This window comes from Apodemus sylvaticus, chromosome 5 (assembly GCF_947179515.1).
Source record: "Apodemus sylvaticus chromosome 5, mApoSyl1.1, whole genome shotgun sequence".
Classification (NCBI taxonomy): Eukaryota; Metazoa; Chordata; class Mammalia; order Rodentia; family Muridae; genus Apodemus; species Apodemus sylvaticus.
In genome coordinates, this window is record NC_067476.1 from 52,477,759 (window position 1) to 52,497,322 (window position 19,564).

The following is a 19,564-nucleotide window of genomic DNA, read 5'->3' on the forward strand; positions in this document are numbered from 1 at the left end:
AGGGAAGTGTAGCTAGAAAGTGTTACAATCTCTATGTCAGTGTTTGGGGACAACTCTAACAAATCGCCACTCACTGACTGGACCCAGACAATCAAATCTATGAGCGCACAGTGCTGGAGTCTAGACCTCCAGTGTGAGCCTCTGGGTTAAAACAGAGCCATCAGCAAGACTCACTCTCTCTCTCTCTCTCTCTCTCTCTCTCTCTCTCTCTCCCTCCCTCCCTCCCTCCCTCCCTCTCCTTATCTGTTTTCAAGTGAAGCCTCCTACATTCCTGGATCCTCTTGCCGACCACTCCTCTTTCTGCTGTTGAATGCTGGCATTTTGCCTGATGTTCTCATGGTTTTCTTCTTTCTTTTTCTTTCTTTCTTTCTTTCTTTCTTTCTTTCTTTCTTTCTTTCTTTCTTTCTTTCTTTCTTTCTCTCTCTCTCTCTCTCTCTCTCTTCCTTCCTTCCTTCCTTCCTTCCCTCCCTCCCTCCCTCCCTCCCTCCCTCCCTCCCTTCCTTCCTTCCTTCCTTCCTTCCTTCCTTTCTTCCTTCCTTCTTTCTTTCTTTCTTTAACAGAAACCCCCAGAAACATCAAGCCAAGTGACCCTATTTTGATCCTTACCACACCCACATCACTCTTTTGCCATGCAACCCAGTACACACAGGTTCTGGTGATAAAGATGGGTGCACTTTTAGGAAGCCAGTATTGTATAAACCAGCGCCATGCATGTCAGAAGTGTCTCAAACAGCCTCCACCCCCTCTGACCAGACACATTCAGAAAGGTCACTGCCAGATATGTGAGATGACAAAGATTAAGGGGTTCCGTGCTGTAGAAACCGGATTCCTCCATAGATTCAGACATATAGCGCCCATCTGAAGACTGTTTCCTACGAAGAGTGCCGTCTCGATCCTGGAGATGGTCTGACTCGGCATAGCACATTGAAGGCTGCACAGCTTTCTCAGAAAATGAAAGATGTACCAACTGCTTCTGTTGAGTTCTAGCCTCACTCAGATGACACAAGAGAAAAGGGAACCGCTTAGCTCATTCCCACCTCAAACCAATCAATACTTTATGCGCAGCCAGGACGGGTCACTCAACCTCTGACTATTTGTCATGTTTTGCTTCCCTCATGCTCTGATGTTTGTCAGGCTCTGACCAGCTGCCTTTTCCCTCCTCATGGAACCTACAAACATCATATCATCCCTGTTTGTTTGTTTTTTTCCATTTTATAACAATTTATATTTAAATGTTGGCAAACCGAACGGTCCGATTTGCCCTTTGAATGCCGGTGCATTCAAGTTCCTTCAGGTGGCCTCTCTCTCTCTTTTAAATTCTATTTTGAGTTTCATGGGGGGAAAGGTATTTCTTATTATCCCCAACCCATAATTTTCTTTACCGAACTTTTTTGTTTAATTTTCCTTTGCTTTAACATTTTATTTTTCAGACACCTCTCATTGAACCTCCCGTTCCTCTCCGTCCTGCTCACACCATTACCAAGGTAATGGGATGTAGGTGGGTTGATGAGCCGTCCGAGCTCTGTTCTTAAGTACCACTGGAGGCGGTTCCTGTGTCAGAGCACCGTGTCAGGGCGCCTCACGCGCACTTCCCAGAGTCAAGAAATATGCAGCGTGTCTCAGTTCCCCACATAAAACAGTGACATGTCACACGAGCGAACAATGTAAATATGTATGAGTGAGCTATGTTTTCCCATCCAGACTCTGACTAGACAATGGCTTGAGAATTCACTGGGTTTATTTGCCTTCTATAAACTCTCCTTCCCCCCTCTCCTTCTCCCATCTGATTAACACACAGGTCCCTTCGGAGAAGATCCTCAGAGCTGGAAAAATTTTACGAATTGCTATTCTCTCTCGTGCTCCCCACATGATAAGAGACAGAAAATACCACCTAAAGACATACAGGTATGCGTGCGCGTTCTAATAGCTCGGCCCCTCCCACCCATGCTTTACGAATGTAGAACAGATTGCCCCTTTTATAAGGTCCCCGGGATCCAGCCTAAACTTGCTTTAGCCTCAGAATTACAGGCAGGTCACTCCTTAGCTAACGTGGGCAGGCATGAACAAAGAGGAGGACCTGTCATGTGTCTTCCTGCCAGCATCATTCGGTAGACCTACTAAGCATCATTTGGTAGACCTACTAAGCATCATTCCGTAGACCTACTAAGTTCAGCTGATATTCACACGGGCCTTGTTTATGCTCCGTCGATTCCCACATGCGATCCACCACATCCCTACTAGGAAGGTGTGTCTAGACCTGTGTCCATTTCTCAGGCGATAAAACTGAGATTAGTTTTGTCTAAGGTGAGGAAATTGAATAGTTTCCCTTCACTAAACCTCACATCTAGTGATTACACAAGCAAGAGTTAAACCAAGTGGGTGCTTGCCAAAGCCAGAGATTTTTTTTTTTTAAGTCATAGTATTGCAGGTTTTGATGACACATAAGCAAATGGAACATGCATGTCTTTTATGGAATTTGTTTTCTAGTATTATTTATTTCAGTTAGATATTTAACCTGGGAGAGGGGGTGTATACTTGCTGAAGCCAGAGGAGGGTATTAGGCACCTGCTCTGTCACTCTCCATCTTTGGGACAGTCCCTCACTGAGCCTGGAGCTCAGTTGGCATCCAGCGAGCCCCTGGGTGCCCTGTCCCTGCCTGTCACAGTCCTGGAGAGACATACATGTGCCTGGCCACTCCCAGCTTTTTACACTGGAACCCCAGACTCAGGTGCTCAGGCTTGTGTGGCCGGTGCCTTTAGCCACTGGGCTTCCCGTCCCTCTGTGCTCGCTGGCTGACTCTTTTCAGAAATTACATCTGTAGGTCTTGTTCTGCAGCCCAGTAAGTTAATCTGTCTGGACTCCGGGCTCTTCTACACTAGTACAGTTCTAAGGAGAGTCAAGACTTAAAATAAAGCCAGAGAAAGCTAAACCGAAAGCATCACGGTTCCCCCCACCCCCGTCATCCCCCCACCCCCACCCCCCACCCCAAGTTCAGCCCCTTTGGTCCTTTGGCTCTTCAGCTTCAAGTTGACCTCCAAAATCTCACGCAGCTGAAAAGATCTTTTTCTTTAAATAATTCAGTTATTTTTCTCTCTTAAGATGTGAGTAAGGTTCCCCCAGCTATTGACTTGTGTTAGGGAAATTCCATTACATATGTCATGCTTGGTGACGAATACTGGAGACTGGAAGTCAGACACTGATCTCTTCCATGCGCCATCCTGACGTGCAAGTGTTATATCTGGCCACACCCTATGACACAAATTAATGATCTGCTGGTGACGACCAGAGGGCTTCACTGGAAGCCACAGACAGGATTCTTCTCCCGTAGCAGTTGGAGTTCTTGTCCCAGATCCGTACTAGCAAACTCCACCTTCTTTCTCCCTCCTGCTCTTTATCCCATGATATCATTGTTATAGTGTCAGACAGTTGAGGCCCCTCCAGAATCGGTGTCGCCCCCAATGACCGCTATGCTTCAGGTTGTCGGTCAGTTCTGAAATGTGGGTGCCAGTTAATGGAAAAGACACCCAGGGCTCTGCTGTGTGCCCTGCTGTGTAAACTGGCTCCAAAGTCCTGTGTCTTTCCTAGAAACTCAATACCCGGAGTCCTCGATGCTGCTTTTGCTCTCTTTTTCTTTTTTCTTTTTTAACTTTAAGAGCAATCATTGGATTTTAAGCCAAATAAAATTATTTCTCTACTTTTATAGGAACTTTTGCACTAGTAAATGACCAAATTATAAAAAAGATACTTGTTTATTCTATATGCTCAGTTCAGAGGTATATGGTTAGTTCAGAGTGAAGATGTAGGCGTCCTTCACCCTTTGGTAGGTGATAGATGGGGGTAGACTGGCTTCAGCAGTCCTCCCTTGGCTCAGGGTCAGTGGATCCCAGGAACTCTCACAGATTCCAGAGATTCTAGAATATTGGAGCGGGAGAAGGCCTCCGAGTCCATCACCTGTCGTTCTTTTCTCTTACAGAGAAGGGAACAGAACCAGAGAGCTGGCCGAAGTCACATAGCTAATGGATAGCAAACCTACTCTTCTACCTCATAGCTTCTCTGCTTCAAGATTTTTCCCCAAGCTGGCCCAGGGCAGGGAGCCTGCTTCAGTTCATGATAGGATTCTTTGGGTTGGCCTAGTCTCTGCTCCCATTCATAGCACACAAAGGGAGGCGACCAGGAAGTCAGGCCCAGCTGCAGGCAGCCAGCTGCTCTGATCCTCCCTGCCCTAATCTACTGTCCCTCGGAATCTGTCCCTAGGACCTCAAGAGTCGACTTTCTCCTTTCACACACACACACACACACACACACACACACACACACACACACACACACACGAGCACATGCACACACACACACAGAGTGAGAGAGAGATAATTAATATACGTAGTTTGTCTACCTAGACCAACTCACCACAGGGGCCAGCTTTGGGACTAGCATGTGAAGATACAGGGAACATTTGGTGCTGTCAGATGACAGGCTCTGTAGATGTATGTGTCAATGCTCATTATACAGAACTTTGTAAGAGAGATTTGCATTGCTAATTGCTTATTTTTCCCAACACCCCTCACACTGAGGTATTCTGGGACCATCTCATAGTGGTAGACTTAGAAGGAAGGGATAACACTTTGCCTCTACCAGACCTTTGAGCTGCCTGGTGCTTTGTGTTATAGTGTTATTTTATTGACATGATCCTGCTTAGAAGAGGTAAGGCCCTGGAGCTATATACCCTATAGTGCTTTCCTTGCTTTGGCTTCTTCTTATGATGCCATACTCTTTGGAAGTACTCCTCTGGAAGATTATTGTCTTCTCTCTCTCTGTCTCTCTCTCTCTCTCTCTGTGTCTCTCTCTCTGTGTGTGTGTTTGTGTGTGTGTGTGTGCAAAAGTATGGCTTTCCTATCTCCCATGTCTCCTCTCCTTTAGACAATGTTGTGTTGGGACTGAGCTGGTAGACTGGATGGTGCAGCAGACTTCCTGTGTTCACTCCCGGACTCAAGCTGTCGGCATGTGGCAAGTCTTGCTGGAAGATGGTGTCCTCAACCACGGTAAGATGAGCCACAGGCTCTGGAAAATTCTCAAGAAATGCAAAGCGTATTTCCCCGGGTAGGCTCTTGCTGAACTCCCGAATGGGCAAGAAAGAATTACGATCCCCTTAAAGAACCACCAAACTAGCATCTTCATTTAGTAATACAAATGCAGCAAGCGGGTGCTATTGATTGCTGTGTTCCACGGTGTACCTTCCTAACTTCCGAGAATGAAGGAAAGGAAAATGAAATTGCAACCGGAGTGCATCAGCTCCAATTATGTTTATTAGTTTGCATTCATGGTTCATTGATAGTGTGATTATACTCTGAGCATTGCATAGCGGCCCTGATGCAGGGACAGAGCGAGAGAGCGATGAAATGTGTGGCTGGGCTGATGACAGGAGAGTCAGTAATGAATTCAGACACTGCCTTTTAGCCGTGCCACTGTCTGGGAGAGCCAATTTGTATACCGGCAGGATGACCATATTTAAAATCAGAGCTGTGCTCTGCAATTGCTGTCTCCGGTCATCGCGGCAGCTCTCGCTGAACAGAAGAGCTATCGGGAGCTGGCGGGCGCCTGTCACTGAACTGCTAACGCCACTTGTTTAAGACTACTTTTCTAAACATGAAAATATTCAAATCATCCATTTCACTCTCCATCACCTGGGAACATGGGAATAATAATTTTGCTTGAGTTTCTCTCAGACTTTAATGTGCATACCAATCACCTGGGGCTCTTGTTGAAATGCAGATTCCAACTTTGCAGGTCTGGGATGGATTGTGCCCTTGCTGCTGCCACAGCTGTGGCCATCCCTGTTTTGGGGATCTGGAAGAGTCTACCAGTGTTCTTTGTTTTTTGAACATATTGACACCCCATGCTATAAAGGAACTAAGTGACATCCAGACATTTAGACGAGAGGTTCTACCCTAGCCCAGCCTTTTTGTCTAACAGAGACCTAGATCTTGTTTTTGATCACTTGGTTAATATGTGTGAATTCCTGGGTCTGAGTTCCCAGCTTTACCAAAAGAAAGAAAGGAACATTTCTCTGCAAGAAAATGACCACAATATCCCTCAAGGAGTCTATGACCTAGAAGCATGGTCTAGTTGGCTCTGTTCATATCACTAATTAATACTCATGTAACCATCCTTCCAAGTGTGGTGAGAAGTATGCCCAATGGCATATAGAAAGAAAATCCTAAGTTCCGACTTCCCAAAGGAATGTCTCCTATAAGACTGTCCTCTCAAATCAGTGTTCTCTGACAGGAGTTTACCAGTTTGAGATACATGCTGTGTAGAAAAGGCCACCAAGTCATAGTAAGCTCTTTCCATAAAAGCTGGCAGCTGCTTAGCAGGAGGCCTGGGGAGGCAGAGTCGGGTGGGGTCCACACGGCTATGGCTGGGCTGACGGCAGATGGCATGGCCTCACTCTCGCTGCCACGCCTGGGTGAGGTGGAGTTTGAAGGACTCAGACTCTGCCGTTCAGCCGCACAGCTCTTTTGTCGGACTCCTGCCCTCTACTCCTGGCAGGGGAGTGTGGGACACAGCTTCAAGCCCCAGCTGACCCTTGCCTCCATGTTTCCCACAGTGGATCAGGAGCGCCATTTCCAAGACAAATATTTATTTTATCGATTTCTGGATGACGAGCATGAGGATGCCCCTTTGCCCACTGAGGAAGAGAAGAAGGAGTGTGATGAAGCGCTCCAGGACACCATGCTGCTGCTGTCCCAGATGGGCCCTGACGCCCACATGAGAATGATCCTGCGCAAACCGTAAGTGAGAGCCAGCAGCAGCATATCTGGCTGTCCCAGGTTGCTGCAGGTACCCTGGGGAGGGACGCGAGGTGGAAGACCCAGCCTTCCCCCACATCAGAGGAGAGACAACAACGGGGAGAGACAGTAGTGGTGCTTGCATCTATTATATTTTTAGCTTTGACCCCCAAAACTCTGCTTTCCCCTCCTGTGAGTTTAAACTATAGATCTTTAGCAGGCAGCTCAGGATATCAAACTGGAGCCCCCATATTAAATGACCTTTGGCCAATGGCAAACAGAAGCTGGCTTGCTTCCAGGCAAGACTGCGGCAGGCAGCCCCTTTCTTCGTAGTGCTAGAGGCACAAGTCCTCAGAAGCAAAACTCTCTCTCATACCTGTGTTATACTCATTTGCCCATCCATCCATCTGTCCATCCATCCATCTGTCCATCCATCCATCCATCCATCGTCCCATCCATCTTCCCATCTACCTATCTACCCATCCACCCACCCTCCTGTCCATCCATCCATCCATCCATCTATCCATCCACATTCATCCATGCATTTGATAACCCCCTTAGGCCTCCATTCAATCAGTGAGGCAGCTGGAAACTCCATGGTCTGACACAGCTGACCACAACCTGACATTGACAACCTTGAGATATTTAATTTAGGCCAAAGAAGGAAAAAAACTGTCAAGGTCCTGTTAGACACTAGGCATTTTACTGATTGCTCCTGGGCATGCAAACTATGGCTGTTCCCATGCTTTCCCTGCTCAGAGAGACCTTTGAAGTAGGAATGGCTTGGGACTAGATTTGGAAGCACCACATCCAGGCTTATATTTTCATGCTAGAAATAAAACCTCCCTCCACCGTACAACTAGTGCCAGGCAACTACAGATGTCAACTCTGAGTCCAGGGCTCAGCCGACCTTTTATTATCAGGTCTCTGTAAGAACATTCAATTTTATGTTGGCTACGTCCACTGGGCACTTTCCGAGAGAGAGCCATCCCTCAGACAGACTTCCCTAGCTTCTGCCCCTCGGACCAATTCACAATAGCCTCTGAGTATAGCTTTATCTCCTTCCCCCAGGACTCTTTGCCTTTCACCGGCCCATACTCCAGGCTGCACAGGCTTTTTTAACACATGTCATTTTGTCACACCATGTCCCCTTTGTCCAAACTCTCTCTTGGGGCTTAATCTCCCACACAGAGCATTTCAAAAGCCTTTCCCCTCATCCCAGCTGGTACCGTCATCCTTAACTCTAGAACCGTGACTTTCAGCTCTTGCAGCCTCAATACCCTCTCTTCAAACAGAAATTTGATAGAAGATCCCAAAATATCAAATAGAAAAGCCAGAGCTTCACTGACCTAAGCAGAAGGAGGGTCCAAGGAACCTGCCCAGCCAATTTATGCTCTGTCTGCCCTGAAGGATCATGGGGAGGGTGGCTGAGGACACAAGAAGTCCCTGGGGCTTTGGAACTCAAATGAACGATGCCATCAGAAACTACACTTTCTCTCCAGTCAGACTGCCTCCCTTTCTCTTGGCCTGTTCATCTGCCACCTGTCCTTCCTTATCATTTCCTGGGTCAATCCCCTTTGGCTGGTTTCTCGCTGTCGTGGTCATCCCAACCACTGTCATTCTGGCTGAGATGACTCTAAGGACATTTGGAAATGTATGGAAGTGTTTGGGTTGTCAGAATTCATGTGTGCATACCAGGTTGTTGGCATCTACTGGAGAGAGGTGAAGACCAAGGGATTCTCAAGGTATTCAATGTCAGAGGGGCCTATCGCTCATGTCCTGCAGACAGCTCTCTCCTGCTGATAGGCAGCTGAAAGCTGGGGAGGGGGAGGTCTGCGAAAGGCCATCACACACTGCCATGTTTCTTGTTGACCAGTTCCGGATACTGTGGAATTAAGTAAGAACAAGGGGCTTGTTCCTTCTTTCTGGAACTCTGGGTGAGCAGAAGATAGCTCTCAAGACCTGAGAGCAACAATTCACTCAGGATTCTACTGCATCCTCTGATGGACAAAGTAGTGTGTGTTAGCATCCTGTTCTGTGGAGAGGGGAGTTGCTCTTCTATGGAATAGTCAGGCTATGTCCCCAACAAGAAAAGCATCAGGAAGCATTTGTGAGTGAGTGAGTGAGTGAGTGAGTGAGTTCACAACCCTTGCCAATCCTTCCTCAGCTCTTCTTTACTTCAAAGAGACAGAGATGCCTTTGGATTCACCAACATTTCTGACCACTAACCACGTATATTAAAATGTAAAAAAGAGTAAGCTGTTCATACATTATAATCCAGTGAGAAAAGTGCTGCTGGCCTGGCGAGGTGGCTCAGCGGGTAAGAGCACTGACTGCTCTTCCAGAGGTCCTGAGTTCAAATCCCAGCAACCACATGGTGGCTCACAACCATTCGTAATGAGATCTGACACCCTCTTCTGGGGTGTCTGAAGACAGCTACAGTGTACTTACATATAATAAAAAAATAAATCTTTGGGCCTGAGCGAGTAACAAGGCAGTAACAAGCAGGGCTGGAGAGAGAAGAAAAAGTCTCTGAAGACAGATACAGTGTACTTACATATAAAACAAATAAATGAATCTTTAAATAAAAAAAAGTAAATAAATCTTTAAAAAAAAATAAAAAGAAAGAAAAGAGCTGCCAAGTTAGATTCAAATGGAGCAGACATTTATTGAGTACCTGCTGTATGCTCCAGACTTCACAACTAGGCAGACATTTATTGAGTACTTTCTGTATGCTATAGTCCTCACGGCTAGGTTTCATGAGTTATCTGTAGAAATAAGATCCTCCGGGTTAGGGGTTAAGAACTTGTCCAGCATATATGAGAGAAGCTATGGGAACCAAAGAGAGGTGGTGTTGCTTCCATTTTCACCCACACTGTGATGAATTGAAGTGAACCCTAGAAACCCAAATCTCCAAAGAAAGTTGATTTCCCAGTTGACCTCTGGCTATTGAATGCCAGGTTTTCACCGGACAGTGTGGCTCAGGCCTGGGCTCAGGCACTTTAGCAACAGAAGCAGGAAAATTTGGAGCTTCAGGCTATGCAGGGTAACATGGCAAGTTCAGGCTGGTTTGGATTACGTATGGAGACCCTGTCTCTAAACAAACAAACATAAAACAAGATAAAAAATGCACCTCTTGGCTTATAGATTTTTCTTCCTACTTTAGTGGCTGCTCCTAAGGGATGGAAGAGTGAAAACTAAGAAATCTAGTTTTGTGAGACAGACATTCAAGTTCTACACACAGACACACACACACACACACACCAACAGACATACACACACTCCCCCACCTCTATTTTTTTGGTTGGCTATCTTTCAATGTTCTAGTGATCTTTGGAGATACCACTCAACTCTATGAAAGAGGAAAGGAAAGAAGCAGACTTAGCTAGGAATCACCTGCAGCATTTCGGATCTTGGAAGGAGGGAGGGAGAAGGGAACACTTCACTCTTGGAGACTGAGGCCAAGTCCATAGGCCCTGGGGAGGCTGGCCCCTCAGTGCCTAAACTGCAGAGTCACTGAGAAGTATGGGGCAAGGCATACGCTGGCTCCATGTCAGCCGGGCCAAGACCCTGGTTTCTGAACTCAGCACAGCTGCATTTATAATAGTCACCACTGCCAGAGAGGTTGCAGAACTCTGATAATTACTGGGAAAGAAATAACACAATATTCTTTGATGAGAAGATTACTTTGAGAATTTGATTGTATAATGAAGATGTTGCTTTGAAAGGTACTTCCTATTGTTCGGAGTCTGAGACTCACTAGCTAAAAAAAAAGTGTCACTTGTTTTGACAGGCTACTTAGAAAAATTCTCTGTTTATTACATTAACTGCAGCATTTTAACTGTCAAACTATGAAAGAGTGTTCTGCAGTTTAAAAAACAGAATACAGCTTCAGGGCCAATTTTTTGGCACACTCTTGTTGCTATTGGTATTGAAAGGGAAAAAAACATACATTCTGAATGTGAAATTAGCTTTTTATGTGGTGGCAGACAGAGTGACTCACAATGCCCATTGTGGTCGCACAGGTGTGGACCTGGGTGGCATCTGGGGGCAGATGCTACAGAACTGTGACAGGTTGATGATGCTGTTGTCGTAGCGTTGAGACAGGGCCATCAAACACAAATGAACTCTCAGAGCTTATTGTTTTGACTTTGCTTTGTTTATAAATCTGAACTACTCTACATGCATAGAAACAGCAGACTCTTACATGCAGAAGTGGGCATTTGGGTACACTTAAGCAGCCACTTTGGATAGGAAGCTGTGGGCCCAGAGATACAGAGGTGGCCACGGAAGTACAATATTGTTAAAAGTAAAGGCAGCGGGATACAAAGAGGCTTTGTGGAGATGGGATTCTCCTGCCTACAAGCCTTCTAGCTCCTTCCATGGAGAGCGGAACATTGCGCCCTCACGCTTTAGAGTGGTCTCTCAGAGGCTTGCCCAGAGTGGGAGAGAAATGAAGCTTGTGTTTCTTAAGTCGAATTCTAGGTCTACAATTCTTAAATTTCCTAAATCCTAGAAGCTTAAGTAGTTGGAAAGGGGAGAAGTCCATTGAGCCCAGAGAGATTGAAAGACAGCACAGAAAAATTAGATTGTCATATTAAAAAATTTAGTAAGTTCTGGAGTCTTGCACATGGGCTGGAAACGCATAAACTTTAACTCATTTGTATCATGTGGTCAGTGAAAGGTTTTAGACATTGGCCTGAGGCTGGAAAAGAAATGAGTGCTGTAAGGAAATACTGGGAAGATCCAGAGGGTTATCCACCATTGTCCATTGATGGCTCTAATGACCAGCAGCTCTGCTGACTGACTGTGTGCTCTATACATGTGTTGGAGGGCACTCAAAGAGCTGTATAATTTCTCTTAATTAGCAAATCTCATCTTCTAAAATATTTTATTTTTTTATTCTTGCCTTTCCCACAGAGCACCCTTCAGTGTGGACCTTTCTCATAGTCTCTGTCTCTCTGTGTGTCGCTGTCTCTCTCTGTGTCTCTCTGTCTCTGTCTGTCTGTCTGTCTCTCTTTCTCTCCCTGTGTGTGTGTGTGTGTGTGTGTGTGCGCACACACACACACACACACATACACACACACAATTGCCTGTAGAGGCTAGAAGAGGGCACTGGATTTTCCTCTGGGTTGCCTGACATAGAGACTGGGAACTGAACTGGAGTCTTTTGAAAGAGCAGGCAGCCCTTACCTTACTGAGCCATCTCACCGTCCCTATTTGTCTTAACTGCATTTTTATTTGCTCAGACTGTTTTTGAGAATGTGAGGTTTGAAATTGTGATATTTTTAGGAAGGTCCCTTTACTCTGGAGATTTCAGGTTCTCCAGCCAGAAGTCATTGTTTTCACTTCTGGGGAGGAAGCAGTTGCCAAGAGAATGTTCGCTATCAGGCAGTCCATCCTCACATGATGTCAGAGGAAAGTAGCCTGAGCGCGCAGGAGCTAAAGCTAGGAAACAGGGCTGCTCCGTGGACCTTCCCACAATGCACCACTCAGCGTGGACCTTCCCACAATGCACCACTCAGTGTGGACCCTCCCACAATGTACCACTCAGCGTGGACCCTCCCACAATGCACCACTTAGGGTGGACCCTTCCACAGTGCGCCTTCAGTGTGGACCCTCCCACAATGCACCGCTCAATACTCTGTTCTCACGACGAAGGTTGCTATGTCCTCATTGAAAGCTTAGAGAATGTATCTGTATAAATGATTCATTCCATGAAGTGAATCATTTCTTGACTTTAGAATTGCATCTCCCCTATAAAAGCATTGTGCCATATTCTGCTCATGTCTGCATACCCAAGAAAAGCGCACGAAATTGCTGCCATTATGATCCAGGCCCAGGGTAGTGGTGCTATAGCTCCTACGTAGTTACACTTTAGTGATCCTGGTAAGATTAGCTTAAAGGTTTTAATACTTCAAGTCAATCTATTTAAATATTTTAATGTATTTTAATGACTTCAAGTTGATCTATTTGTTGTAAAAAATTTGAAAACTACTAGGAGTCTCTAAAGAATGCATATCACATGCACCCTATCTCCAGATAATTACTACTAACATCTTGGTAGCTAGCTCTCTGGTGAAATTCAAGTTTTTTTTTTTTCTACAATTGATGGTATGAAGCTCTCTAAGGCAGGGAGGGGTCTTAAGGAGGTGTGGAATGTGCTGTCTGACTGAATGTTCCCGCATGCATTCACTTGGTCATGGATGGATGTGCGGGTTGACTCTCTGCTTCTTAGGAGCAACAGAGGCTGTCACCTCAGGGCTCTTTCTTCCAAAACAGAGAAGGAGCTTTTAGCTGGACAGGGGCACGGCATGGGAGTGGACCAGAGTCGCTCTGGGAAAGTTAAGAGCCGCCTGATGCTGAAGGAGTGCCCAGACCCAGAGCAGAGTTACATCAGGGATCAGATGAGGGGAGGCCATCTTTGGGCATTAGGAAAAAACTGAGGTCATTTTGGGGCCCCGTGGAAGAGCATGAAGGGAGGGTGTGAATGGCCAGATATGCAGTACATTGATCTCTGAAGCTGACGTCTCTGATGATTGTAGAGAATGGGCTAGTGAGGCCAAGACTACGAATAGCTAGAATATTTGTATGAGGATAAAATTAATGGGTTTTTGGAGAATTTAATGATACCATTTGAAATACATGCATGCAATCCAAGAGCCCACTAAATAACTTGTCAGTGATATAGAGTGTGAGAAGCAGGATTCTATTCTCACAGATTTGCCATTAACACATCCAACATCTCTCAGGTCCAAATCTCAAAGAATTTAATAATGCCTGCTAACCCTCTCTCTGCTTTCCAAGAGCTTGTAAATGGAAACACAAATGCAATTGTATTTAATGATAGGCAGCATTTATTAAGTGCATGTGTGCTAGGCACTGGGCTAAATTACTCCTTAATTTGATTCTCTCAGCCAACTATGAGGTAGTTAACACACTTCCCACCTTGTACGTTGGGAAACAGAAGCTTAGGCAAAGTCAGTTAGTTGCTTATGGTCATCCAGATGATGGTGGGCTCAGAATTTGATCCAGATGGCTAACTCTGGAGTTGTGTTCCACCTGCCATGGTCCTGAAGGGACTTGGAATAACTTTCTAGGTTATGTTTGGGGAATTGGTGAAGATGTCATGGAAATCAGATTTTAAGGTAGTTATTACAAAATTACCTCATATCATTAAATCATTCTTCTGTACACCTGAAATGAGTATAATTCATTCAGTATGTTATCACCATTTAGAACATAACATAAGTGTGATGTTATCACCATATAGAGCAGAGCATAAGTGTTTGTCCGCTGTAGAGAGGGTGCTCCCCTTTGAGAGAGGTTCCGATGAGATGATTCCTCAGTCCACAGAGGGTTCTGATAATAATGGAGATCGTTCTTTCCTTGCAAGCTTCAGGAGCCCCCAGTTCTCTTACATGGGTCTCATGCACCGAGCTCTCTGTATTGTCAGTAGCAGAGTCCATGTGGTTGTAACACTGTCAAAACTGATTCCGCAGAAATGAAACATTTCACGATGAGTGTTTCCAGATTAAATATAGGTTGCCCAATTAAACTGAGATTTCAGATAAACAAAACTTTCTTAAAATGATATATGTTTCATGCATTTTATTTTCAGGGTGAGTTTTACTATGTAAACCAGGATGGCTTCAAATTTATGGATACCTGCCTGTCTCTGTCTCTGGGGTGCTGGGATTAACAGGTTATACAGCCATGCCTGGCTCACATCATCTTATTGCTAAGACTGGTCCTTAGTTTGGGGTTATTAGTTGGCTTGTCATCACAGCTGTGTAGAAGAGGGACTGGAAAACTTTGGTAAGGAGACAAACCATGGCTGGGAGGGACTACTATACTCCATCAGAACCACACACAAATCTTAGTGACTCATATTTGATTAGCACTACGTAGTTTACATGGTGACCTCACGTCCTTTGACTCTGAAGCATTTAATAACTATTTAAACTTAACATGGCTAATTATAACTTTCAGTGTTCAGAAGAAGAAATTTTGGGCTAAGTAAATGGCAAATGATTTTTCTTCTTGTTGCAATATTCTTTCCTTCATGCAAAGTTGCTTCGCGTTTCTTTTTTCTAGTATGGTTAGTGAGTTACAGTGAGATGACTAAATAACAGGAAGAGAAGGAGGAGAGGAGAAGGAGGAGGAGGAAGAGGAAGAGGAGAGAAAATGATAGGATAATTCGCCTTAGGTGTAGCAAAAACTGACAGTTTACTGAGGAAAAAGTGAAGCTAACAAGGTGTCCCTGTAACACCACTGAAAGTTTGTATTTTTTATTGCTCCCAAACCCAGAACGTAAGCTTTGCCACCCGACTCCATCCTAATTGGCTAGTAGTCCTCTTCTACTTAATATTGGGTGTTTCAAAGGAAAGTGCCAGTAGGTGTTCATCTTACAGGTTTAACATTAAGGGCTAGAGAGATGACTCGATGGCTTAGAGCACTGACTGCTCTGGTAGAGGACTGGCGTTGAGTTTACAGCCCTGCACGGTGACTTACAACAGCCTATAATTCCAGTTCCAGGGGCTCTGACACCCTCCTCTGGGTTTCGTGGGCACTGAGCACTGGTCACTGGGCATGCACATGGTACACAAACACACATGCAGGAACTTAAAAATTAGAAAAGAGCCGCTGGCCTGTAACAAACTTCTCTGTAGTTAAGATAAGGCGAAAGGGTGACAGCTGGGCCAGCCACTTGACTTAGTCACAGTCCCTTATATGTATGAAGAACGGTATTGGGAGGTGGAAAAAGCAAGCAAACAAACAAGTATGCAACAAAACCAAACTGTTTCTCTGGACAAGGGTACAGATCCCTACCATAGTTGCCTTTAAGGGGAGTGGAAGAAATAACATTTATACATGGTCTCTAGGGCATCAGAAAATGATACAACATTACCCATGACTTAAGTAGTGCATCAAGTAGTGGATGGTGGTGAAGTCCTACACCAGAGATTAAACTGCCCTCCCCAGAGGTAAATGAAACACTTCTTAAAATTTAGAAACCCATATGTGACTTGTATTTGTATTTATTATGTTGACTTCTCTTAGCGTTTTCTATACAAATCAGTGTTTTCCACGTGGTGGGTCTACCAGTGCCAGTTTACTCACCTTCTCCCCTGCATATCGTACCCAGGGTCGAGCTTACATGCCACTTGGTAGATGGGTGAATTTCTCATTTTATCCGTATCCCAGTAGCTGAGGAACTCTGTCTCTGACCTTGATAAATTCCTTGATAAAGCGGTATTTACCAGCAGCGTCCAATATCACCCGAGCCCTCCCATCCTTTAATGTATAAACTGCTTCTCCCACCATCCCCGTTTATTATCTTGTCTGTAACTAGACGTTGCTGCCAGAATGCAGCCCTTGTAGAAACTAGGCCTTTCCACAGCGGGATCCAGCAAATCCACATCAATGTGGCACCACGCAGGCTTGTAAAGAAGCAGGGATGCCTAACATCTCTCCCCGTGGCATCTGGAGAAGGACAAGTAAGACCAGGTACACCCCCCCAGCTGCCACTCAGCATCCAGAGTCAATTCACGTCTCCAGCCTTGCGGGTTCCTCCTCTGAAGGTCCATGGGAGTTATCTCCTCCCCGCTCTCGCCCTGTTTCGCTTTCCTCTTGAAAGCCAAATTGCCTTCAGTCCTTGGGACCCTTTCATTACCGATTGAACAGGCTAGGGGCTGATTTGTAGGATTGCTTCTCCATTCCCCCCTCACCCATCACCCCCATAAAGACCAAAGCATGAAAGGTACCTAATGCCACTGTTTACCACAAGAGACCTGCTTTTAAAATAGGACTTTGTTCAGTGATTGTGGTAGGGAAGGCTCAGTTTTAGATGTTCTCGGATGCTCTTTGAGGGCTGGGGACAGATCAAGGGGAGTACCACCATCTGAAGAGAGAGTGGAGAGATGAACCTTCCCAAAGACTCTAGATGGCACAGCGGGCCCGAGCGAGTGGCCTTGGGAGAAGCCAGGTTTGTTGCTGTTATTCCTACAGCGGATACTGAGGTGCTCTGTCAAGGACAGGGGCTTACATTTTGATTTGCTTAGGTGGGCACAGGCTGACCAGACTGTCTTTAGTTCCATCTGGCCTTCTGCCTAGTGTTTTCCTCAACTGTCAATCCTAATGACATGTTGAGGCCCCAGAGGGGCAGGGTCCTGGCTCTGGGTGAATCTCTTATGAGTGTTTTGATCTGTATGAATTGTGAATAGACTCATTTTTTTTTAAAAAAAAGTAAGTCTCTTCACACCTTGCAGCGCTGACTTCTCTCACCTCAGCAAACCACATGCTGGAAACAGGACCAAAGAGCTCCTGGCAGCCTTGGTCTATTGCCAAATGGCAACAGTGGCCTGCCCAGTCATTTCATTGAATACCTGAGACCGCAGAGTTGTTTTGTTGTGGCTGCTGTTGCTGTAGTGTTTTTCTTCTTCTCCCCATTCATTTGAAAGCTAACCTGTGTTTAGACATTGTTCACTTTGGTTTCAGAGGGCCCACACGTGTTTCACTGCAGGGTCTGATCAGTTCTTACAGAAGACTTTATTTACCTGGGTTGGTTCCTGAAGCTGGATGACCAGGGCTGGGACAAGCTGCCACATGGGTGTCTATAAACCAGTGACACTCCCAGGAGTCTCTGTCTTGAAAGCACTAAGGTGGATCTTCACTGGGCTTCTTCCCGGCAGTCTGTGGAATCCAAGAGGCTGAAACCACACCTCTCCTTCACATTTACTGCTAAAATACAGAGAATTTATCCAGCCTGAAACCATTTTATAACCTTCCTGGGACAACCGTTTTGAACTACATGTCTCTAAAGCCACTAGCTCTGATCTACATTTCCAGGCTCCATCAGCCACCCTGAGAATCCTTTCTGGACATCATCTTAGAGAACAGATTTTTCTCTCCATGATAAACTCTGCTCATTGTAGTAGGGGAAGGTCAGGGGTGGCCCCAGAATCCAATCAATCTGAGTAGAGGCCAGGTGACAAACCACTGAGACCCACCCCTCACCGTGTTGAGTTCTCAGGTAGAGCTTGTAGTCAGGTCCACCACTTATCTACCACAGTAGGGGTTCTGTGAGTGCTAGGTTTTAGAGCTTTCCAGTCATGTTCAGTCTAGTCCAATCTGCCTTCCACTAGCCAAGATCTCTGACATCTTCCTGCTCTTGGTAAATCTCACTGTGGGGTATGCTGGTAGCACCTTGTAGGCTTAGATTTTTTTCAGAAGCTTAATCATGGTTCTTAAATGCTTCAATCTCCTTTCTAGCCCACTACCCACCAGAGATAGGGGGAAAGAGAGGTCAATAGGAAACAGGGGTTGTGGACCTGTTTAGAAATAGTTCTTTGGGGGCAATTCCAATCTTTGTTGTCAACAATCCAGTCCACTACCAAAACACCACACATAAGTCAGCAGCAGGGGCTTGACCCAGAAGAAGCTTCAGGGATCTGCTAATCGGCCCCAGTCCTCAGAAGTGGCAAGAAGCAGCAGGAATACCACGAGGAGTTCTTTGGTGCATTTCTCTCTGCAAAGTCATAACAAGTAAAGATCAGTGAAGAAAGCAAGGTGAGCCAATGCAAGAGTGTGTGCAGCGAATGCCAGCATCTGTGAAGCCTAATAAACACCAGCAAAGAGTGGCAAGAACCACCAATGCCAGAGAATCATCCACTGTCTATTGGGTTATATTTATACTCTTTCCAAGCACCATGTGTCCTCTCAAGTGTCCATTCCAGCAAAATATCACATGGCAGCTACTAGATGTTCTCAGCAAAACATCCTCGCATAACACAGTTTCCAGGAAAACCTCACATGGCACACCTGAATCTCCAACAAACCAGAAATTCCCAAGTACTTCAGAACCTGCTTGTTTCTCACAGACAAAACTCTGACCAAAAAAAGCTCCTAGCCTAACAGTTGCTATTTGGCAACAACATCCAGACCCCTCCTCCACACTTCCATTGATGGAGAGTAACTTGCTACATGTCATAGTTATTTGATTATACACTTTCTATCATTTGTAAAAAAAAAAAAATCAATTACTTCCAGCCAATTTCCTCTATTGAGAATTAAAATGCCTGCTTTTACACATGGAAGATGTGTCCAACATACTCCTTGGGTACTTGATTGTGGATGGTGCACTATTGTGTGCTTTGTGTGTGTGTGTGTGTGTGTGTGTATAAATGTATATATGGATATATTTAAATATATATTATCATATATATAATAGGATATAATATATAAGTTAGAATAAAATAAAGCAATCAAAATAATTTACTATGAACTATTTGAAATTTGTAAATTGTTTCTTTCTGGAATTTTCCATCTAAAAATGTTGAATCTTAGTTGTCTGGAGATATGTGAAATTACAAAGAGCAAAACTACAGATAAGGAAGATCACAGACAAGGGAAGGCAATTGTCACTGTTTGTCATAGTATAAATCAAAATAAAATGTGCTATGGCTATCTTGCATTACTTAACCTCATTGGGAAGGTCACAGAGCATAAACTCCAATTTCCCTCAGGCCACAGAACCACAGTGCTCTGTGACTCTGGTGACCTCACTTCTGAATTCATCATGAGTTTTTAAGAATTCCATGCTATGAGCCGTGATGAAAACCTGTCCTTATAATATTGTTGTCCTGCCTTTGTTCCATATTCTCTATATATGCCATGCCTGTGCACCTTTCCTAGTGCGCCTTTACTTCACAGCAGTTCCACTTAGTCCTCCCATCCTACACACCCAGATTTGAGCCACTAGCAACTAGAAAGTTCAT

The 19,564-nt window shown here is 45.1% G+C and overlaps 1 protein-coding gene across 2 annotated transcripts in view; it reads left to right on the forward strand.

Annotated features, from left to right (window-relative positions):
* Positions 1 to 19,564, forward strand: part of Rapgef4 (Rap guanine nucleotide exchange factor 4) — a 286,423-nt gene that overhangs the window by 201,849 nt on the left and 65,010 nt on the right. The window contains exons 5-8 of one of the 2 annotated variants that reach the window (XM_052182692.1): positions 1,431 to 1,484; positions 1,799 to 1,905; positions 4,918 to 5,039; positions 6,605 to 6,788. In XM_052182692.1, coding sequence (XP_052038652.1) covers positions 1,431 to 1,484; positions 1,799 to 1,905; positions 4,918 to 5,039; positions 6,605 to 6,788 — 467 coding nt within the window. The remainder of the gene's footprint in view (positions 1 to 1,430; positions 1,485 to 1,798; positions 1,906 to 4,917; positions 5,040 to 6,604; positions 6,789 to 19,564) is intronic. The other variant, XM_052182693.1, reaches the window with a different exon arrangement.